A 24624-nucleotide genomic window follows, 5' to 3' on the forward strand; every position below is an offset into this window, starting at 1 on the left:
GTAGTAAGAATGAACCCCATCTTTAATGTTCTGGGAACATACTGTTTCCTTAAGCTTCCACTGCTTTTTAGAGAACATTTTCACAGGTAAAAATAAAGTTAGAGGAACATACGTCATTTAATCAATAAGTATACAATAAATTCTATCAAGAGTCATTTCCTTGAATTTCAGGGATGCACCAAATTAAAATATCAAACTCAATTATCTGGTAGTGAAAGCTAAAATCTCATTACATTTGTAGCTTCAATATTGGAACCTCAGTGTATGAATTGCTGGAATAACCTTTGTGATATACTGTTTAAATTGTAGTATATTTCTGGAAAATTGGGTAAAGGAATTGGAAAATGCATGTGAAATGAGTGATAGCCTAAATCATGGTAATAATGCTTTTAAAACACAACAGAATTCTCCAAGACTATTATTTTACAATCCACGTGTTCAGGTTGACTTTGGCAGCTAGGACACAAGTTATAAGCCAGTCACACATGCTGGAATGCATCATGAGTATTTGTGATGCTTATGGCTAATAACATCTGTTTTACTAGCAAAAATAGGACAATTCCTGGAAAAATCTAAATGAACATGCTCTGACTATGTTAGAAATAGTATGTTTTTACAGAGGTTGGTAAAGGTAGAATAACACAATGGGAAAATAATTCGGGAAGAAAAATGTGGTAGACTTGAGTAGAAGGAAACAGGAATGTTATTTCTTGTCAGGTGCTGCTGTGTAATTGGAATATCTGCAGGTAGAAATACCGGTTTAATATCTGAAGAAGTAGAAAACCTGACAAGATAACATTGCAATTTTGCAATTCCTGTGTAGACTGCATTCACAGCAACCCCATGAATAGATTTGTCTAGGTGAAATCAGTGAGCAGCTGACTGGTAGCAGTCAGGAGTTAGAGAATAGCAAATGCTATTCATCTCAGAGTAAGGAAACTTTTATACTTGAATATTACCTCTGTAACGGATGTCAAGGTTCATCCATATTCTCAGGAAAGTTTCCTGTTCTAGGCATAAGCACTGCAAGCTTTTGGCCTACTGTAACAAATGTGCTTAAAGTGGTGGCATGATGGCATCTGCAGCCCATGGCACTGCTTTCTCCTGTCAGGATATTGAAAATATGTCAGGCTTTCCACAGAGAAGCAGTTTACAGGATGGAAGAATACTGTGTAGTATCTAAAGGTTGACCTATAGAGTGAAATACAGTATTTTTCGGCAACTTGCTGCTGGATACCTTAACATGAGTCCTGAAAAAAGTCTAGCACCAAGGCAAAATATTCTGCCATCCCTTGTCATGGTGCTAAGCGTATTTCATAGAATCACAGAATAGTTAGGGTTGAAAAGGACATTAAGATCATCTGGTTCCAACCACCCTGCCATGGGCAGGGACACCTCACTAAACCATGTCACCCAAGGCTCTGTCCAACCTGGCCTTGAACACCACCAGGGATGGAGCATTCACAACTTCCCTGGGCAACCCATTCCACTGCCTCACCACCCTTACAGGAAAGAATTTCTTCCTTACATCCAATCTAAACTTCCCCTGTTTAAGTCTTAACCCGTTAGCCCTTGTCCTGTCACTACAGTCCCTAATGATGAGACCCTCTCCAGCACCCTTGTAGGCCCCCTTCAGATACTGGAAGGCTGCTATGAGGTCTCCACACAGCCTTCTCTTCTCCAGGCTGAACAGCCCCAACTTTCTCAGCCTGTCTTCATACAGGAGGTGCTCCAGTCCCCTGATCATCCTTGTGGCCCTTCTCTGGACTTGTTCCAACAGTTCCATGTCCTTTTTATGTTGAGGACACCAGAACTGCACACAATACTCCAGGTGAGTTCTCACGAGAGCAGAGAAAAAGGGCAGGATCAGCTCCTTCTACCTGCTGGTCCCGCTCCTTTTGATGCAGCCCAGGATATGGTTGGAGTTATATTTCCCTTTTTCCAGTCATCAGGAACTTCACCTGGCTGCCATGATTTTTCAAGTATGATGAACAATGGCTTAGCAACTTCATTTGCCAGCTAATATTTACCGTGGAAAATCTCCTGCTACAATTACTTGAATATTTTTGAGATTGTACAAGTCTGAAACACATGGTCACTTAGTTCTTTGTTTTTAATTCCAGAAAATTATAAGTTATGTTCATTTAGTAGGTTATTTTGCAAGTATTTTTATTTCTACAGTTCTTTCGCTTGTAACTCCAAAGAATTGATCATGAGGTCAGCTCTCTATAAAGCAAAATGAAAATGAATTTACTGAGAATTAGCGTTAGGTTTCCGTATTCCAGCATTCTTAGCAGAGGGCTGTGCATATAAGGAAAGAACAGACTAGTTTTGAATAGGAAAAAGTAGCTTGTTTTCTAAGTCTTTATGTATTTGTAATGTTAGAATATAAATTATGGCTTCTGGTTTGCATTTACCAGTGACCTTGCTAAGGACCTCAGTTCGCTCAAGTACTTCATTGCCAGATAATGCTCTTTTATCAGTTAGTCACCAATTGATTTCTGTAGATGTTGGGAGAAACAAAAGGCAGGAATCTTTTGAAAATCATAGGGGTTTTACTATTAATGGCCAAGTTTAGTTTTATATTGTTTGTTTTCTTTTTAAAGCTTAATTTTAAAGCACAATGTGTGTGTCTATATTTTTAAATGTGCATATATTATGAAAACAGTGTAATGTTAAATGAGTATTATCCATTCAAGCCAAAGTTGTTAAAGTTGTGTATATTAATTACAGGTTTATCGATAGATTATGGAGAGAACAAACTTTACTGGATCAGTTCAGGAAATGGAACAATAAATAGATGCAACCTAGATGGTGGTAATTTGGAAATAATTGAATCAATGAAAGAAGACTTAACAAAAGCCACAGCTTTAGCCATTATGGGTAAGTCCAGTGGTAATAACTTAGATTTTAAATGATTGGAAGCTAATTGAGAATGAACTATCAAAAGCTTGGAGGAACTATTGTTTTTGTATAGCTAATATAGAGAGTACATTCACTAGTAGTACGTTTTTGTTTGTGGAAAAATGTTTTTTATCTTTTATTGAACAGTTTAGAATCTGTATTGCAATTACATGTTTCTAAATGTAGTTTGACATACATATACACAGTACTAAGGTAACAGACTGTTGGCTATATTTATTTGTAAAGGATATTGGAAGGAGGCATGCTATACTCTTCATTACAGAGAATTTCTATGACTTTTCTCCCGCTGCTCACTTCTATTATCTTCATTAAGAATAGCCTGAGTTTGTTGGATTGGCTTGCACTTTGTGAAGACTTCTTTTGGTTATGAATTACTGGTGGATGATTTGGATTTTCAGATGTCTGCTAATATTCTGTGTATTAAATTGGTTGAAGAAATAAGTTGTTTGTTATACTTTGCATGTTAGAGATCTTTAGAATGTTCAAAAACTTCTGAATGGTAAAAGTAAAATAAGAAAAAAACTAAAAAATTCAAGAAGTCTTTAAGTTGCAGATTACTGAATATTATGAAAATACTGTTTTGAATTCTCATTTTCTTGTATTCATCTTCAGCTCTTGGCCCTTGCTTGAGCTAGGATAGAGTGTGTTGGAGAAATTCCAGTCTGTCTCAGAATTGGTATTTATATTATTCTAGAGATAACTGTATAGCTGTCCATATTTCCTCCCAATGCTTTGCTGACCTTGGTTCTGGTTCAATTAAACATTATTTATGTTTATCTTGGATGTTACAAAAAAACAGTTCAATTGATAAGTAGAGTTTTGTTGGGATAGTTGACTCATCAACTGCCAGAATGTTTTTATAAAGTATTTTATTTGTCTGATAAAATAAAGATAGATGGTGTGCTTGTGAAAGTTATGCTAAATGAACTGCACAGACTTTATGCATATGGTGTAAATTAAGTCATATTTTAAAGTGGTAACTGCTAAAATAGTTTTACTATACATGTATTTGGCCAGTATTGAACTCTAAATGCTGTCCAGATTTGTTGGAGAGGCAATGCTTTTACATACGCATTCATCAAAAGCAAGTATTGTGCCCAAAGGAGTCATGAATGGTAGTATAGTCAAATTGTCTTTTGTTAATTTCATTGTGACTAGAAATAGAATTAATAGATGACCTTTACTTTAGGGAGCTACTAGAAGCGCTTAATATCAGAAGTTGTAAGGAGTATTTGTTCATACTGGTTCATACTGTCACTGCGATTTCTGTGGTATCAAGTCTTCATCTGTGATTCACAGAAGCTACAACAGTGATGATCCATCTGGGATATTGAATGAAAGGTTTATAACTATCATTTAACGGAAGAGTGTTTCATGCTTCTTTGCATGAAAGTAGTTGAATTTTTTCAGGTGTGGAGATGTGAGAATTTCTGCTGTGTAATTTTTAAACATCTATACATCTAATACTCCTAATTATGGAATGCTTTGGTTTTATGGGTGATAACAACTCTTTCTATTCAGAATTAGTAAACCAGACTTACAATGTGTTTGGGTTCTTCTTTTGGGTTTTGTCTTTGTTTTGGAGCAATAGTTGTGATAAACTGCAGTATGACATTGCAGTATAATTCTGTATATAAATCTGTTGGAGAAAAGTGCAAACAAATACAGTTTTATTAACAGTTCTGCATGTGCTGATTGAAAAACACAAGAAGTTTCTGGATTCATTTTTCTGTATATTTTTATATTGTGCAACATATTGGGGCAACATAAGTGCTGTCTATTTTCCTGAAATGCTCGTAGATTTATAGTCAGGCTTTCATGCATGCAAAATGGATCAGAAGAGGAAATCCAGTGCGATATGAAGCAAGATAAGAGATTTGTAGTTGATGAATGATCATAGCTAATAATACATAGATAAAGAACAATGAATAATTTGTTCTAATGTAAGATTTAGCATGATAATATGTGAAAACATAGTATCTCTATTGACCTGTTTACCTACAAGTTTAATAGGAAGTTTTAGCAGGTGAATCACAGTAATTGCAATGTTTACTTCATACTTTTTAGTCCATTTCATAAATTTTCTGGACTGTTTTTATCTAAAAACATAGTAAGCACATACATCCCAACATGAGTTGGAATGTTTCTTCCCTGTGTATATGCTAAGGTAACATTTTTACCATTTGAATTCATCAGTGACTGGAAAAAAAAAGACATGATATCTGTGTCCAAACACATACCTGGTTTGTGGCATTTAGATTCATCTCAGTGCCACAGTCCTTTAGGCCTCTGCTGTCTTTTGCATTTTTGCATCTTTTGCATTAAGTGTCTCCCCAGGTAAAAGCAGTGATTTAGCTTATATTTTTTGTTTCTTTTATTTTTTTTTTAAGTGTATGATTTTGTCATATTGTTGGGTTTGTTATTTTTCCAACTGGAGCATAAAGAAGAGGTAGAGCGTGGTGTAAGCGGCGAGGAGAAGCAGACAGGCCAACCCAATATGGGTGATAAGCAACTTCTAGTTTATTTGTGACGCAGTTCACACATATATAGGAGTGGTATTCAGCCACTCCTTCTTGGCATAACAGTATTGGTTAGCCCCCACAGCTTCCTCCACATTCTCCTCCCAGGGCCGGTCTCCGGCCACCTGTGGGGGCCACCCCCTGCCTTGCTTGCACAGTCCTCCAGAACTCTATGGTCCTGCTCTTAGAGTCATTCTGCAACAGTGTGGTGTTTCGAGACTCCCTTTATACCGAAGTCTCACCAGGTCATATGCTGGGCTGCTCTTGTCGATCATCAGAACATTATTGGATTGGAGAGCAAAACCAAGGAAGCAGTGATGGCAACCTCCATGGATTGAAGGGATGGGATTATATGATCTGGGATAGCCCTGGTTCCCATGCACCCTTTCCCCTTCCAAGGTTAGGTGTATTGGGGTAGAAAGTATTCTTTGAAAAATTGCTGAATTTCTAATAAATTTACTACACCAGTGATCTCTTTTAGACCTCAGTTGTTCTTGCTTCTGAGGGTTTTTTTTAGGTCTTTGTGTGTCCTGGGTTCAGCTATAGCAGTCATTTTTCTCCTTCTTAGTAGCTGGTGCAGTGCTGTGTTTTCAATTTCAGCCTGGGAACAATGGTGATAACACACCAATGTTTTTAGTTGTTGCTAAGGAATGTTTACTCTGATCAAGGACTTTTTGAAGTCTCATGCTCTGCCAGTGAGGAGGGGCACGGGAAGCAGGGAGGAAGCAGCCATCAGCATCTCCTTGTCACAAAGCACAGGCTTGTCTCTCACAAGTGGAGACACCCAAGGATAATCCAGTAGTGTGCATGAAGACCTAGTGTCTTTTGTCCTTTGTCTGGACAGCCTTTGTGCAGAAAACTAACAGATCTTCTGGCAGTTTCCAATTGTTTTTGCTATATCGTATAGTCTAGGTTCCAGAATATTTTTCAAAACTATAAAAAACTAATGACTGACAGAAGCTAGGCCCAAGACTGACTTCTTTCTTGCTTTAGTAATCTCTCTGCTGTTCTAATATCTTTGTGTTACCTTGGTCTTTGTTTCTGTTAATTTCAAAAAGGGAAAAGACATGAGAAGCAGTTGGCAGTCCATGGTTATCAACTGTAGTATGAACTCAAAAAACAATGCTACAAAGCCAGTAAAGTTTTGTTTTGCTTTGTAATACATTATCTGGAGTAATTCAGAGCTTCACCAGGCAATTTAGTCCTATTCCTCAGTCTCTTCACTGTACGTCTTTCTATCCCTCTATTTTACTGTTGCAGTTTAGTCTTTGTAAACTGGAAGTTACCACTACAGTTTTAGATGTTTTCCATTGTTTAGTCCTTTCCAGGCTCTGTTTAACATTTTCTTACTTTTTTATCCACATTCACTGTGTAAAGTGTCAGTGTACTCATCATCAGCCATTCTTAGTTCACTTACCATTCAAAAATGTGAATTTGTTTACTACCGGCCATTGTTGTCTTGCATTTGGTCAACACTAACTTTCTTCTGCTATTATATTAACTTTGTGTTTTGTTCAAAAACCTCTTAAGTTTCTCCTGGTCTTGTAGAAACGTTCTATTTCATGGCACACTACGCCCTGCATAATTTTCTACATCTTTTACTGGCACCATTTCACACAAGTTCATAACAAATACATCCACTGTTTTGGAAACTCAGGATGTTCCATGGGAAAGAATCCCTGATTTTCTTATACAGTACAGTGATACTCTTTTCAACATTAAGAAAATCCTTCCTATATTGTGTTAAGGTTTGAGTTTAATATATCATATTCAGTATCTGATTTTAGCAGTTTTCCTGGTTGCCAGTGTCTGAGTGTGATCAAATTATATTAATGTATTTGGCATTTTGCATGAAGTCTCATTTCCTATTTTCCAAGTTACTTAATGAAAATGATTTCTTGGCTGTAACTGAAACTAGGTGGAAATCTACGGTTTTGGTGGGAACTATATGTATTACTGGTTTGATGAAGAGTCATTATATTACAAGATTTGAATTCAAAGGAACTTGCAGCAATGTCTGTTGCATTTCCAAACTGGTATATTTTCTTGAATGATATATGGCTATGAATCATAAACTGAGCATTGTTAGAAAAGTATTGATTAGTTACTGTAAGTTTGTAGCTGAGAAAACAGATATTGAAGTCTTCTGTCAGCAGTTTTGGTGGAGGTATTTGATTGGATTTTGTATCAGGTCAAATACAAAATAGGAATATGATGTAGACTGTGTAGATTGCATAATAGGTTTGTAATTAGTTGTGCATTGGTGGTTACTTTTTTTAAATACTTGTGGTAGAAACCTCAGAGGAAGTATTCCATGATACTAAATAGTAGACTTTTTCTACTTTTTTTTACTAGTATAACAGAGTAACTTCATGTAGTGAATAATTCTATATATAAGTGCTATTTCTGTTGAAATTAATATAAAAAAAATCAGCAATAACAACAAACTCAGATGTATATGATGGCTTTTCAATGGGAGTGCAGATATTAGAGCAATGTCTTTTGAGCACAAATTTTATATAATACCATCATCAAGGTGTATTATCAAGGAATCTAAACAGACAGTCACATTCTGTGATTGATAGTATTTCATTTTAGACAGAAAACAAGGATTCGTGTTACTGAAATGCGTTCATGTTACCATTTATTTTCATCATGCAGTTAAATGTTCCAAAATAAATTTTGAAATACAGTTTCAAAAGTAACAGCAGAATGCGTTTCTAGTAGCTCAGATGGTGGGAGCTGTGACTTTTCTGGATGTAATGGAGAAGTGAAAGGGGTTGCTTAGATCAGAAAGCTTCACAAACATACACCTTAATTTTCCAAGTCATCAGACTTCTAATTGCCGTAACACCATTCATTACATTGGCATTAATATATGAAATATATTTAGGCAATTTGCCCAGTTCTAAGTATAGTACATAGTTGGCTTCCATAAATACTCAAGCCACCATTAATGAAAACTAATGGCCCATCAAAATTTTCATTCAGAGTACTGCTTAAAATCTCCAAAGGACTGTCCACAATGCTAGTGTAGAATTTTTTGCATTTCAAATTGCTGTTTCCCTATATGTTGCTGTGCTTAATGCTGGTTACACAACAAATGGACAAATGCAACAGTTTTAATATATGTTATGACCTAGTTTCAGCAACAAAATTGTCATTACTGATCAAACAACTCTTCTTAGCATGATAAAGCAAATAAATAATTTAGCTTCAGTTTGATATTTAAAGGTTTTAAATAACATCATTTCTTCTCTAGTTCATGAAAGCAAATTGTCTTTATTCTAAAGTCAACTGATTTTTAATAATCTGTAATATTTTAAAATGAAAATTAAAGTAGATTAATTCATCCTGATACTATAAGTCATAAGTGACTTATCTACTGAGAGAAATACGTTAATAACACAGAGAGAAATAGTCCAAGACTCTGCTTAGAATTATTGTCAAAAATAGCTGTGTAATACATTTGAGTTGCTTTGGGATAGGACTGTGTTGTGGCATATAAAGGCCACCCAGCAGTTTCTGAACAATTAAAAGTTTTATTATTTAGGTCTTAAGTTGTAACTGGCCAGCTTAAGATGTCTGTACTTTAGAATTTGTGAGTTGTTTCAGGTTGGTTTGGTTTTGGTTGTGGTGGAGGTTTTTGCTAGGTTTGTTGATGTTGGGTGTTTTTGTTTGGGTTTTTGTGTTTTTTTTGTTTGTTTGTTTGTTGTGGGGTTTGGGGGGCTTTTTTGTTTTTTGCTGTTGGGGTTTTTTTTTTCTTGGTTTTGGGGAGTTGTTTGTTTTGGGTTTTTTAGGGTTTTTTTTGTTGTTGTTTTAAATTGGGTTTTGGGCTTGTTGGTTTTGTTTTGTTTTTTTTTTTCTAAATACCTGAAATGTCAGGATTTGCATGGGCTTTGTTGTTTAACTCTCCATACTCTACTCATATAGCTTTCTAAAACAGGATATAAAGCCTTGATGTAAATGAATAATAAATATGACTTCAGTAAGATTTTGTAATTTAAAATTTTAGTTAAATGTTTATCCACATGTTATGCTAACAAGGATTTTTATTTTTTTTCATTCTGGGGTTTTATTTTGGTTCATCTATAGTTTTCTGTCTGAAATGAAAATACTGATGATGTTAAACTACAATTATGTAGACTTGCACCATTTAGTTATTTCATTTAAGATGATTAGAAGATATGTAACTGGACAAAAAAAGAGAAAGGTTCATACTTTTTTCTCATGTAGAAGATGGCTGCAAGATTGTATTTCACAGTAATTAATACTTTTTATGTAGTCATGAGTGAAATTTTAAATCACTGCAAAGCATGTTTTACTGTCCATATATTGCCATTTACATTGTTCCAGTTTAAAAATACATGTGACAAACTGAAGATAAAGTTGAATTGAAATTGCTGCTGTAATTTCTTGTCCTTTTTTCTGTTGTTTCCCCTTTCATGGTTAACTTTAACATTCACCTAAAGCCTACATTGTGTTGGCTTTCAGACTGTTGCTGAAATCTGAGATGATATGGTATTGAAACATTAGCTAGTTCAGTTTGTTTAAAATAATTACTTTTCCAAAAGGCTGAGAGGAGAAGGGAGTTGCTTCTTCTTATTTTTATACACTTGTTAACTTTGAGACTACAACAGAGATGGGCCGTTGAAAACTTGTTTCTTTAATGTGACTTCCTACAAGGCAAGTGCCAGAACTATATTTCATTTGATTGATTGATTTGATCTATTTGGTTATTGACAAAGCCAACAAAAAAAATAAGCCACAATGAGTTGGAAGGAGATCGTCGTACTGCCTAAGTCTTGTGAAGGGAGTAAGGACTTTGGTGTTCTGGAATTCAAGTAAAAAAGAAATGGACACTGTGAAATGTATTATGGACTATGGAACCACTAGGGTGGTGTCATAATCAGGGGATTGGGTGCCTTGAGCATGTGACCCAAGTTTGTAGGGCAGGTCTAATGGGGACTGGTGGAGCTGGACTGATAAAGAAGGGAAAGAGCAGTTTTGGTAGGAGGCTTGCCAGACTGGTCAAGGAGGCGTTAAACTAGATGTGTTGGGGGAGGGGGCATCATTCCATTCCAACACACCCAGTCAGTTGCCAGCACCTATAATAAAAGCTTGGAGCAATGTAGAGATATCCCAGCCGCTCCAGCCAATGAGCCGGCTTCATTTGGAGCTCGGCTCAGATGCCTCTATACAAATGCCCATAGCATGGGGAGCAAACAAGAGGAATTAGAGATGTGTGCACGTCTACGGGGGTATGATATAACAGGCATCGCAGAAACATGGTGGGATGGCTCCTATGACTGGGGTGTTGGAATGGAAAGTTACAGGCGCTTTAGAAAAGACAGGCCTGGCAGGTGGGGAGGGGCAGTTGCCCTTTATGTTAGGGATAGGCTGGAGAGTATGGAACTCTGTCTGGGGACAGGTGAGCAGTCCACAGAGAGTTTGTGGGTCAGGGTTAAAGGGAATATAGCTATGGGAGACATTACTGTGGGGATCTGTTACAGACCGCCTGATCAAGGAAAACCTGCAGATGAAGCACTCCATAGACAGGTAGGAAAAGCCTCATGCTCACAGGCCCTTGTTCTCATGGGTGACTTCAACAGCCCTGACATCTGTTGGAAGGACGGTACGGCCCGGCAGAAGCAATCCAGGAGGTTCCTCGATTGTGTGGAAGACAACTTCCTTCTGCAAGTAATAGAGGAGCCGACAAGGACAGCTGCCATGCTTGACCTTGTGCTCACCAACAGGGAAGGGCTCGTTGGAAATGTGACGCTCCAGGGCAGCCTTGGATGCAGCGATCACGAGATGGTCGAATTTGAGATCCTCAGGACAGTGAGAAGAGCGTGCAGGGAGCTCACTGCCCTGGACTTCAAAAGAGCAGACTTTGGCCTCTTCAGGAGCCTGCTTAGTAAGGACAGGGGGGCCCAAGACTCTTCAAGGATCAAGGATTCAAGGATCACCTGCTACAAGCTCAGGAGTATTGCATCCCAACTAGAAGGAAGAGCAGCAGGAGGGCCAGGAGACCTCCTTGGATGGATAAGGAGCTGCTGAGGAAAATTCAAATGAAAAAAGAGGCTCATAATAAGTGGAAGCAAGGACAGGCGGCCTGGGAAGAGTACAGGGATGTTGTCCAGGAAGTTAGGGACCAGGTTAGGAAAGCTAAGGCCCAGTTAGAATTAAACTTGGCTAGGGAAATTAAGGATAACAGGAAGGGATTCTACAGGTACATAGCAAATAAAAAACACACTAGGGAGAACGTAGGTCCCCTCAGGAAGCTCTCAGGAGAACTGGCTATGCAGGATTTGGAGAAGGCTGAGGTTCTGAATGACTTCTTTGCCTCAGTCTTCACTGGCAAAGGTTCTGACCACACCACCCAAGTCTTGGAAGGCAGACACAGGGACTGTGAGAATGAAGATCTTGGGCCCACTGTAGGAGAGGATCTGGTTCGAGACCATCTTAAAAATCTGAACGTGCACAAGTCCATGGGTCCTGATGAGATCCATTGGCGGGTCCTGAAGGAGCTGGCAAATGAAGTTGCGAAGCTGCTGGCCATCATATTTGAGAAATCATGGCAGTCAGGTGAAGTTCCCGACGACTGGAAATATAGCCCCCATTTTCAAGAAGGGGAAAATGGATCACCCAGGGAACTACAGACCTGTCAGTTTCACCTCTGTGCCTGGCAAAATCTTGGAGCAGATTCTCGTGGAAGGCATGCTAAGGCTGCGTGGAGGACTCATAGCAGCCTTCCAGTATCTGAAGGGGGCCTGTAGGGATGCTGGGGAGGGACTCTTTATTAGGGACTGTAGTGATAGGACAAGGAGTAACGGGTTAAAACTTAAACAGGGGAAGTTTAGATTGGGTATAAGGAGGAAATTCTTTCCTGTTAGGGTGGTGAGGCACTGGAATAGGTTGCTCAGGGAGGTTGTGAATGCTCCATCCCTGGCAGTGTTCAAGGCCAGGTTGGACGAGGCCTTGGGTGACATGGTTTAGTGTGAGATGTCCCTGCCTATGGCAGGGTTGTTGGAACTAGATGATCTTAATGTCCTTTCCAACCCTAACTATTCTGTGATTCTATGATTCTATGAGCTTGTCTGCCTGGGATCTTGAGGCCATTGCATTCATTATTCATCCCTGTGAGCTCTAGAGACAATTTGGACTGACATGTTAATTACTTGAAATAAGATGACTGTGGTTTCTGTTTCAGTGTTTGGTTATTCATCTACTGCAGTTTGAGTTTGAAAGCCAATCTGATGCATTTGAGGTAGAGCCTGCTTTGCTTCCTCCCCCATCCCCTCCTTTTCTTCTCATGATTTCTTAGTTCTTGATTATAGTTTGGTTTTAATGTTTAGCATTGCAAGCAATTTTGTTCACTTGTGAAAATTAATTTCTTCCTAATTAAAGTCTGTTGAATTTCCATCTATAAGTGGCATTTTAATTTAGGATTTTCTATGGAAGTAGCCTCAAGCCAGCAGTTGTTTCAGCAAAAGTGGAATTGGTGCAGACTGCTTTCATGTCTCCTGAATCTTAATAACACAGTACCTTCAGCTTCATTCTATAACCTTCTCTCCATAATATCTCCAGTGAAATACCCCATGTCTTTCATCTTGAGATCTCACTGCAGTTTCTCTCCTGCTCTTCACAACAGATATCTCTACTGGAAGCACTTTTAGAGCTTTGCCCTATTCACAGTTCTGCGCTTTACTAGCACAATACCCCATTTTCCTTACATATTCCTGAAATTTCTCCCCTTTTTTTTTCTCTCCACTCCATTCCCCATCTTTGTGTCAAAACAAAGCAGAGGCTGTTGCCACTCTGAAGCTACTCATGAAGTGATATCTTGGCTTGCACATGTTGTGTGGCCAGCTGGCTACCCACAAAGGGAGCAATTCAGACAGCCCATCATGCTGCTCTTTTCCAGAATTACTGAGGCTCAGTCAGATGAGATTTTGTATGCGTTGGCTTTTGAGTTTGTCAAGGATGTATGGCATGCGCATGTTCTTAGTTACGCTTCAAAAAGAAATCTTTAGACAAAGGTTGTGTTAGCTCTGTGTGTTGATTTTTCCTATGGTAACAGAAGTATCTTATGACTTTACTGTGAAAAGTAGAATGCAGCAGGATGTTTTTCCCCTTACACTTAATAGAAATAACTGGCAGTGCTCTGTGTTGGATTTGTTTATCTACAGCTAGAAACATCAGGAAGTTCTTCACTGAAATAATGATTTTATGCTGTATCTGAAGAATGACAGTAAGAATTAGCATTGACTGTTTTCTGTATGTTTGGTATGGTCTATGTTTCAGTCTCCCACAGACAGGAAAGGACTGATTTGCTTTGCTTCCAGCAACCATTGAGATTGATGAATAATGGGAACAAGCTGACCGGTATTAGTTATGGTAAATATGAAAAGATTATGTTATAAGAGAAACAGCTGAAGGGCTTGACACTGGTTAGGTAAGGAGCTCTTCACTGTGAACATTCAGTCACTGTGAGTTAGCTGAGTCCTTGTTTCAGAAGCAAGTTTAAATTCTCAAGTGTTTAGTCTGTTAGAATTAGGCAGTAAGCATCATTACTATGTTTATTATTTTGGATCTGACAAAAGTTTGCTTGCCTTTCAGAAAAATATACTTCTGCAGTTTCATTGCATTCATTAGTTTCCTCTAAACTGAACCATCACCATGTTCTCATGGAATATGTTTATGTGGAATATGTTAGTTGGCATTAAACAAGTGATTCCACCTTGAGTGTGCAGTGTTGGTGCTTGTATATGTGAAATCTGGCACATGGCAAGTCACAAAATCGTGTCATAGCAGGACCCAATTCTCAAGTCTTGATAGTCTCAGGTGTGACATAAGGGTGAACAGTTGTTGGGCACCCCCGACTGATGACACATGGCTGTGGTACCTGGCAATATGGCCATTACAAGTAGCAGTGCCATACTACAGAGCTTTTCCACTGTCACCACAGCATCTTCATTGAAACAGGGTATAGCTGTTGTAGAAAGCAGTTCTGTGATCTTGATGTGATCCTTCAGAGCTATAGTAAAGACAATAACCATGTCCTTTTATATGTGTAGGGGTATATGAAACAGCAAGAGAGTAAGGGGCATTTCCAGCATTCTTCTGATGCTCTTAATTGCTTCCCTCTTATTTTACCATATTATTATATGCTTACCTCATATTTTACCCTATTCTGCCATCCAAGCTTTAGCGATAAGGAATAAAAATTTTCTCTGAAGGCTGCTGAGAAGGATTTTAAGAGAGTATATTTCATAATCTTTTATTCTGTTTGTATTATTTCCTCTTCTTTTGTTTCCAGATAAATCATCTTTTCTCTTTTTTGTCTTGCAGTTATTATGGCTTACTTTATAGTCCATTTGTACAATATCAAGTGATGAAACATGACATTCAAAACTTGGTAGAAATACTGATTTGAGTAAAGATTATTACCTTAAAGAAATTATAATCCATTGACACCTAGGAATTTTATTATCTTTCGTTTCATGTATGAGAGAGTAGCAAATACTTTAACTAAAGAAGCTTTTTCATTAATTCCAGCAGGTAATGAATCAAAGTCTCAAAATGAGAAACTGATAACACTCATAAGTGTTGTATAGTTCTGAATAAAATTAAAGTAATCCCTATTGTTGATCTTTAAATTGTTAGTGGGGCTTAAAAAAATAACTTTTTCCTGAAGTGATGCAAGTGAAATGAAGTAGAGAATATACAAGTCACATACACCTTCTTTCAGGTTCTTGAAATTGTTAAATTAAGTTTCTTTGTTTATCTTCATATACAGTTGTTTAAATTGTTGTGACGATTACCTTTACATTAATACTGACATTTGTATCTTAATTTCTTTTTTATGAATGTTTACATTCCACAGTAACCAATACAGTCATAGCAATATGATCAAAGTTGGTGTTTCTGTCCTCATAGCACTTAGAATCCAATCCAGATTTAAGTGAAATCTATATGACTAAAGTCACCTGAAATCTAGCCACAGCAAAATAATATTGCATATACTGGAATTGCATATGAAGTGAGAGTTCTTTTTCTTAACTTTTTGGCTAGTCCCTCATACTATGATTCAAGTACTCTGCATGCATGAATTGACACGGATAGTTTGAAATGTTATGCATGTGTGTACATAGCATGTCTCAGTTTTTCTGTTATTTTAAAGTCTTGTGTAAATTATGATGAAAAGTTACTTTCAATGTAAGTTGGGAATTTAACTAATTTCTTGAAGACAGTAAAAAAATTCTTAATTATTTTTATGGTAATTGTCATGCTGCTTAATTTGAACACTCGAGTAATGAGAACCTGGAGCCAGAGTTTCTTCTCTACGTACATAATGAATGGATATAACAAAGTTCAAGAGCAAACCGTATGTCATAGTACATGATCTATGAATAAGGTTTTGTAACTTTTAGTTATGAGTTGTGTATAATACAGTTTTTCCACTTAAAAATGTATGTAAGACTGTTACCTAAAGAAAAAAAAAGTAAATTTATAAACCTAAATTTTGTGGGTTTAAAATTAAAACCAAACCTAATTTATTTATGTTTGAGCAATTTTCCTTAAAATTGATCTGAGAATTAACCTCAAATGCTTTTCCCACATTAGGTTTCAAACATGTAAATTTATAGTGATCCTCTTAATTTTTAAAACTTAAAAATTTTACAGATAAAAAACTTTGGTGGGCAGACCAGAACATAGCTCAGATTGGCACCTGTAACAAAAGAGATGGAAGAAACCCAACTGTCCTGAGAAATAAAACTTCAGGTGTTGTACATATGAAAGTGTATGATAAAGCAGCACAGCAAGGTATGTTAAACTTTAAGCATGTTTAACCAACTTCAAGAGTGCGTAGTATCTTTTTTCCATATTATTCTCCAAATGTGGATAGAACAACATGTATTTCAATGTAATTCAGTGATAAATTACAATAAACTTTTTTATTATTTAATATAATAGAATAATTGCTTTACCATATATGCCCAATGTATTTTAATTGAATTTAAAGTTTTTAGTAAAAAAAAAGTGTGATCTCATCTCAAATTCTTGAAATCTTGACAGAAGTATTCTAAGAGAATTCATTAAGATTCTTCACTATATATGTGTTTTAAGACAGTTTAATTCATCTAAATTGACAGAAGTGACATGGTAAAAATCAAAAGTGCAAAAAAGCAAAAACATGCTGCCAAAGTTTAGTTAGCAAAGTGGAATAAGATAATATGAAAAAGTGTAATTTGGAATCATGCACACAGTTTTTTGAATTTGGAGATCAGAGGTAAAAACATTTGGGTGATTCTTTAGAAAGATATTATTTCTAATTCCAGCTACTGAACGATGTGAATCAAATTATTTCATTTTGCGGAGAAGCTTCCAAAAGAACACAGGATGTTTTACCACAATAAAACAGTAACAAAAAGTCTGTGTATGGAGTACATTAATTCAGTTCTATAGTAAGTGCTCTTGGGAGAACTTGCCATTTTACCTGATCTAGGAGACACTGGAGATGGTTTGCCAGCCTGGCTGTTACTTTTAAACGTGATGGAGCAGCAAGTAATAATAATTCAGGCATTCAGTTATGTGTCTGTCATTTTAAAATGCTTGAACTCCCTATCGTGGAGGTATACAGGTAGCCTCATGAGTGCCTAAATATTAATAGTGTCTGGTGTCTGTAGCATTGTGTCTTCATTGTACAAAAGTGAAGAAAATTAACAGGTTTTTGTACTACTGAACTTTAACTGTGATTTCACTATAGCGAAATGTCACTTTGCTGATCTATATTTTGACAGAGAGCAATGTCAGGGTTTTGGTTATAGGAGTCAAACACTATAGATGGGATTTACACCTTTTTCAAAAGAATTTTTGCATATTTCATTTGCACCTTGCATTTCTATAAATCAAAGTGGCATGACAGCAAGTATAACATGAGGGCACTTACAGATTCTCTGTATACAAATTTGGCATTCTAGATTAATTTTCACCTTACAATTTCTCTAATTTTCTAAGGATGCCTGTGACTTAGAAAGCTCAACTGCCTTTTCCATTTGTATGGTTGTATCAGTAAAAAAAAATGGCTATAATTTTAGATGAAGATATGCTTTCTACTTCAAAATTAGGAATGCAAAAATATATGTGATATGTAGTGCTCTGATTCATATGTGCTTGGTAACTTGTAATCAACTAATTCTTCAAATGTTTTAGTAGATTTACACATATAAATCTTACTAAAAAGTGTTTACCTGTTACTTAAAAGTAAATATTGTTCTAGTTAAGATAACAGGTGCATGGATCTGTGAGGTCACATTTAAGTGTATCTTAGGTATACTTAACAAATGCTGTTTCAAGAAGATAATGAGGTTGGTATAATGTTTGATGAATGAATACAATATGATCAATGACTTGCTCATCGTTTACAATAAAATGCCTTCTAGACTAATGTCAGTGAGATTTCATCACTGCAGTGTGGTATTTTATTTCATCAAATACAGTGTGGTATTTTCAGTTTTATCATATGCTTTTACTTTAAAATAGGCAGATTCATCTTCAGAAAATTGAGGTATTAAAAGATATTCTAAGAAAAAAAAAACATTCTAAGTGCACAGATAAATGCTGCAAGAGTGAAGCATTGAAAAGTAACAAAGCCTGATATGTTACATGCATATCTAAATTTTTTAAAGAAGTTAGCTGGACAAAATTTGGTTTTGATGATAATAATAAATTGATGCCAACATTCATTTTTAGTTAGGATTGCACTGTTCAAATTCTGTTTCTTTTCTTGTCTCTTCTCCCATCATGTAATAGGTAGCAATTCCTGTCAGTTAAACAATGGCGGATGCTCCCAGCTTTGTTTACCAACATCAGAAACCACCAGGACATGTGTGTGTACAGTAGGCTACAACCTTCAAAAAAACCGCATGGCATGCAAAGGTAAAATGACGTTCAGTAATTATTTTCACTAACTTCAATTTTATTGCTGTAATGGGTATATAAACTTTCTTTAATGCAACATAAATGTGGCTTTCCTATTTTTTCAGTGATTTTCATATGTGACAATAACATGTTCTTAACATTTTTTATTTCTTTTTCTTAAATAGTAATTTTTACTTTTACATATATTTCTTTGGATATTTATAACTTTCAGTTGTTAATGTAAAATTGGTGTACAGTGTGTATTTAAAATATATGAATCCTGTATTTAAAATATAGGACTTTTTTGTGTATGGTAGTTAGAATTCTTCAATAATGAATTAGGTATTGTCACCTTGCATAATTTGTCTTAAAGGTTTTCTAATATATGAACAGATTAGGGCAACAAAGTATTTGTTCTAATCTTGGTTGTGAACAATTAGGTGTGATTCATCTCAACTGTGAATGACAAAATAACAAGACCTCTACACAGAGTTTCTTCCTACTTAATAGAAATAGAAATTCTTCCTACTTAATAGAAATAGAATGCACCTGGAATATGATTAATCTAACACGAAAGTAGGCATTTCAAATACATCAACTGCATTGTTCACTAAAACTGTGTATTTCTCTCTATTGTCGATAAAGGAAGTGTGCATGACTAAATGAGGTGAGATGAATCCTGTGCCTCAAAAGACTACTTTCAGTCTTGAGTCCTGCTTTCCACAAGTTCTTTAAAATTGTCACTTGCTAAATATATACAGGAAGTGCAGATGTGCACTGAAAATATTCTTAAATTTCTCATCATTCAAACCCAACTTCTTAAGTTCTAATTTTCATTACTGCTCATTACTTAATTAGAAGGTGATGCTTGAAATGGGCAGCTGTTCCCTTTTTTTATGAGACTGCTTTTATCATTTAATTAGAACTACACCATATGAATTCACAATTATTTTTTCAAAGGGATGGCTTTATCATTTTGGAAAACTATGAAGCTGTACTGGAAAACTGTGTCTAGTACTTGTTACTTCGTCAGGTTTTTTTAATTGGGAAAGTCTTCACTTTGGGAATGTCTTCACTTTGCTCCCATCAGCTATTTTATTTTTCCTATAGGTATTGAATCATTTCTTATGTATTCTGTTCATGAAGGAATTAGAGGAATTCCTCTTGATCCAAATGATAAAATGGATGCTTTAATGCCTATATCTGGAGCTTCATTTGCTGTGGGCATAGACTTCCATGCAGGTAAATGTCATGTATAGTTTATTGTATGCATACTTTTCTTATAAATGAAATAAGGTTATCAAATGAAATGAAGTTTATCAAACCGTCTAAGTAATTGCAACTATATTTAAGAGAATTGGAAGTTGTGTGCTACAGTGTTAACCTGTAGCTATTTATTATTTACAGTAAATAGAAAAACTTGTTATGTATATGTAGACTATCTGCTGTTTTTCAGTCGAGACATCACTAAGAACTTGAATAGGAAACTGGTGATTTTACAGAAAGTGCTCAAATCTGTAGAAAAGCAGGTTTTATTAGTTCCTTTCTTATAGAAAAAAGCTTGTTGCTGTCACGACATTTTTCCCCCAGAATTTTCTAATATAACAGGTGGATTTGACAGCTTAGTGGCATAGTTTTCTTTCTGTCTGGTAAAGCTCAGCCTCTTCACTGCCGTGTACAAGCCCATTTTGTATCTGTTTCTTCCCTTCAAAAGTGGGAGCTCTAACAGCCTGAAGAACAGGCATGTCTATCTCAAGTACACTACTTACCTTTCCACTGCACTGTATAAATAGGAAACAGATTTTAGTTTGCATAGCCTCCACAAATGTCCTGTGAAATTAGGGTTTTGTCTTGCATGCGTGTAAAAGAAGGTGGAAAAAAATTAAGGTTCATGTCCTGAAAAAGAATTTGATACGTCTCCCATTGGAACTAAAGTGTGTTTGAATAACTTCAAAAACATTAGGAATTTTTGGTTAGCTTACACAAAGTAAGAAATCTGTGATGAAGTAGTGACCTGAAAACATCTTGTATCTCCTTAGTTTTCAGCCATTAGCTCTTGGACCAGACTTCCTTCTAAGCTGATTCTTACATGAGCTGTTTGGGGTTTTTTTTACCCATAGAGTTTACAAACCAGTAGTTTAGACATAAAATTTTAAATTACCTATGTTAAATACATAAGGACATTGACTTCCTGAAATGTGTGATTATTTTGTCGTACTCCATTGCAATTAATTTTGAAATAAATTCTGCTTGGGAATTCAGCACCAAAAGATCCTATGTTTTTTTTTGCTTAACTATATGTTAACATATGGCTTCATATTAAAAGCAGATGTTTTCCTGTTAGTTCTGTTTGACTACTTGATTGCACAAATATCTCTGTAAACTTATTAACAGGTCAGGAGTTAAATTCATTAAAGTCTTTTCTTTTGGCCTGCCTTTTACAGTGACACTCTTGTACCTCCACTCTACCTAGTAAAATTCCAAATTCACCCAACATTTTACAATGCCCTCAAACTGGTATATTTTGCTTTCAAAATCAGTAACAGCTAATGTTCAGAGTTTTTGTTATATCATAGGCAAAGTTCCATCACAGTCTACTGAGACTAAAAAATTACTTAAAAGCCAGTGCTTTATACACATATCTTAGATGGGAAAAACTATGATGCAGCAGATTTCATCTATTCCTTGAAAGCCACAGGATGATAGAGAAGTGGTAGGTACACATATTCGTTACAAAGTACCAAGACTATGTAATGGGGTTTACCAGGGATTGTAGTTTTTATTATAGTATACTTTAAAAATACTGTGTTTGAACTCACATCTTACAAGCTTTATAGGATTATGCTATGTAATACAGAAGTTGAAATTTGACTTTTTGTTCTAAAATACTGATACCAGAATTGTACTGGCGATTTTGCATCTTTTATTTTCTTTGGGTTTGGGATTTTTTGTTTTGTTTTGGTTTTTTTTGTTTTGATTTTGGCATGGCTTATTTACATGATAGCTCCTACTTTACAGAGCTTTGGATGCCAGTAGAAAATATCAAATTAGTGTTTTTTGAGAATAAGATGCTGGTACTAATGTTTAACTTTTAAAAATGAGAATTGAGGAAGGATGAAATTGAGTAGGGTTCACCAAGTTGCGTGATGATCAGTTACAGCACAGGGAACATGAATATGTTTGACAGTGACAAATACATTGCTAAATATGAATGCACATTTTCTGGAGCAGTGAAATCACAAGGGGATACTGTGTTATATAAAGTTACAGTACAGCTTTCAACTGCATTCCAGCTTAGAAAGCAATTATTTTTCTTATTTTGTTACCTTGAATTTTATGAATTCATTCCTAAAACCTTTGTTCATCAAATCTGATTGAGAAGACAAGTGAATGTATTTTCGGATTTCATCTTGTTGGATTTTTTGTTTGTTTGTTTGTTTTATTTTGGGTTTGGTTTTTGGTTGTTTTTTGTTGATTGTTGGTTTTGTTATTTGGTCTTTTTTTTAATAAAATGACTATTGCTTGCATTTCATTCTTAATCGTGTAACGTTCCCTAATTCTGATCTCCTTGCAGTAATGTTTAAGTGTGCGAAGTGGTTAAAATACATTAACATATGCTAGTGGATAGCAGTTAAAAGACAGCAATATTTTCTGCAGATGTACTAGAAGATAAATGCACCTTTTCCCCTCCATGCCATTTATCTGTGTTCTCCTTAAAGAACTACAAGAGTAGTTTTAACCTTTGGACTTCTTTTAGAGGTCAGTGGGAAGAGGGGTTACCAGTGTTGTTTAAGACATAGGTTTATAAAATTGGGTGTCATCCTAGTAGCCTTTCGTTTCTGTTTTGTTAAGAACAATGGCATTGATACTTTCCTGCTGCTGCAGACTTCTTGACGGTATCTCAGGGAAATGCCCATTCTCATTTTCCTCTCAACATTGCCCCAGGAAGCTCACCATACTTTAAAATTAGTATGTAGTTTGTATTTGTTGAAATAATTGTTTCACACATTGGGAGGTACTCTATTTAAGCTTGGTGTAGTTGGAGGAGAATCTGCATGGCAGAGAAACACTACTTTATTGAGGGCATCTAGGGCATTCTAAGTATTGAAGAAACAAGAACATTGTGTTTCATTGTGTTTATTTGCATCAAATTGGTGGGTAGAAATATGTGTCCGAGAAAAAGTGATCCTGTTCATCAGGAGACACTATCTCTTAAGTCTTACTGACTTAGAAGGCACAAGCTACTTAATGGTTAGTAGCATTTCTTTTCTTATTTAAATTACAAAAATGAAGTGCAGTTACATGAATGTTTGCATATGTGTCAGAAAGCCTTCATAAAGGTGGAGTAATAGATTTGTTGGTAGATCTGAAATCATACAGTGTTATTGTTGAGCCCCTTTCATTTCTGCAGTAGTTAATCCCAGAAACAGTTTACGATTTTGCCTTTGTGAAAAGAGAAGTCTTCCCAGTCCCTCACTGAGTTTTGCTGAACTTGGAGCTGGGAATACAGAGGTGGTTTGTGACATATTTTTCCATACTTCTGTCTCCATTTTCTGTCACTGTTACTCACGCTATCATTGTGCCTTCAGGCATTTTATCTGTGGTGTACATGCAGGTGTGTATAGGTGGGAAGAGAATAGATTTTACCGTCTTTGTAGAAATAAGCATTTTGAACATTTACAGACTAAGCTGACAGAGCCTGACAGAAGGGGTAATGTTCAGCAAATACTTTGCATGTGGAATTTTGAGTTACAGGATTTTATTGGCAAAATACTAATGCATTAAATGGAATTAATTTGCAGTGTTTGCTGATAAGCAGCCTGTGTACTGTAAGAGTCAATGTGTGGCCATGGTTACTAATGCTTACCACTTAGCAAAATGCTTGTAGGAGCTGTACAAAGTTACAGACTGTTATTTCCCATTTTGTGGCAGCTGTAATTTCCAAGTAGTAATTCTCTTTTCTTCAGATTCCAACAGTAGAATAAGTAAATAAATATTGAAGGCTCCAAATTGAATATAGGCCTTCTTTTCATCTGCCTGAAGCCAGAACTGTCTTTAAGAACTAGATGCTGAAGGGAGTTTTCATCTCCATGTCTCTAATTTTCAGAGTAATTTGGAAAATAAAATAGGTTTGTGTAATTATAATGTTAATAATGTTACCTGACAGAGACAGCCTTGATACACAAATCTGTGAAAACAGTGTCCACTTTTTAAAGTGAACAACTACAACAAATTAAAGGCTAATTGCTTAATCTGAATTCCTATTAGCTTGTTCTGCATGGCATGGATCTGCAGTGGTTGAGCCCCACTGTGAAAATGTTGCTAAATATTTTATTGAGATATGGAGAATTTTGATTAGTAACAAAAAGGAATCCATAATAATTGCTGTGTCTATAAAATGAGAGGGGTCTGTCATTTGGATCATACCATTGGTATCCAAGTGCAAACTGAAATTCAGCAAATGCTGTAGTATTATCTGCATTTGAAAAATAAAGAGATCTTTATTAGTTTGGTGGCAACTAATTACTTAGATATTTTCACACCATACAGCAAAGGAGTATAGGCTTTTTTCTTTTCTTATGAGTATGAAGTACCTGAAAAATCAAAAAATATTCTCCAATGTAATGCATAGAACATAGTTAGTGAAAATTTTTGTATTGCTGTGAATAAATTGAATGTGAGCATTCACAACTTACTTACTTGGGCAACCCATTCCAGTGCCTCACCACCCTTACAGCAAAGAACTTCCTCCTTATATCCAGTCTAAACTTCCCCTGTTTAGGTTTGAACCCCTTACCCCTTGTCCTGTCACTACAGTCCCTAGTGAAGAGTCCAAGTGGGAAAAATAAAACAGGTTTGTGTAATTATAATATTAATAGTGCTAGTCCAGTTTCTGCAGTCCAGTACTGAAGAAAAAGACTGCATAGGCAGTTTCCAAAGGTAGTATTTCTGACTAGTAGATGTTTTGGAATGGTGATTAATAAACAAAACAATGTTTTTCAAACATCCCATTAAAAAAAAAAAAGGCAACAGTTATTGTCATTTTAGCAAGGGTCAAGCATCTGTTGACGTGGCCCTATTGTCTAATATGTGCAGTACTAAATAACCTGAAGAAAACCTAGAATTCTAATTTAATTACTTTAAATAAATAAAAGGAAAATGAATGAGGAATTAAAGATTATGGTTTTGATACCATTCTTCACTCTGAGACATACTGGTAAATTTGTAATTGTCAAGTTTTACATTTACTGAT

The 24624-nt window shown here is 35.9% G+C and overlaps 1 protein-coding gene across 1 annotated transcript in view; it reads left to right on the plus strand.

Moving 5' to 3' along the window:
* LRP1B (LDL receptor related protein 1B) overlaps nt 1-24624 on the plus strand; it is a 781126-nt gene that overhangs the window by 573400 nt on the left and 183102 nt on the right. The window contains exons 31-34 of the mRNA XM_057401813.1: nt 2734-2883; nt 16134-16274; nt 18264-18389; nt 19482-19613. Coding sequence (XP_057257796.1) covers nt 2734-2883; nt 16134-16274; nt 18264-18389; nt 19482-19613 — 549 coding nt within the window. The remainder of the gene's footprint in view (nt 1-2733; nt 2884-16133; nt 16275-18263; nt 18390-19481; nt 19614-24624) is intronic.

This window comes from Pezoporus wallicus, unplaced genomic scaffold (assembly GCF_028554395.1).
Source record: "Pezoporus wallicus isolate ANWC-B61680 ecotype Strahan unplaced genomic scaffold, APGP_CSIRO_Pwel_v1 contig_865, whole genome shotgun sequence".
Taxonomy (NCBI): Eukaryota; Metazoa; Chordata; class Aves; order Psittaciformes; family Psittacidae; genus Pezoporus; species Pezoporus wallicus.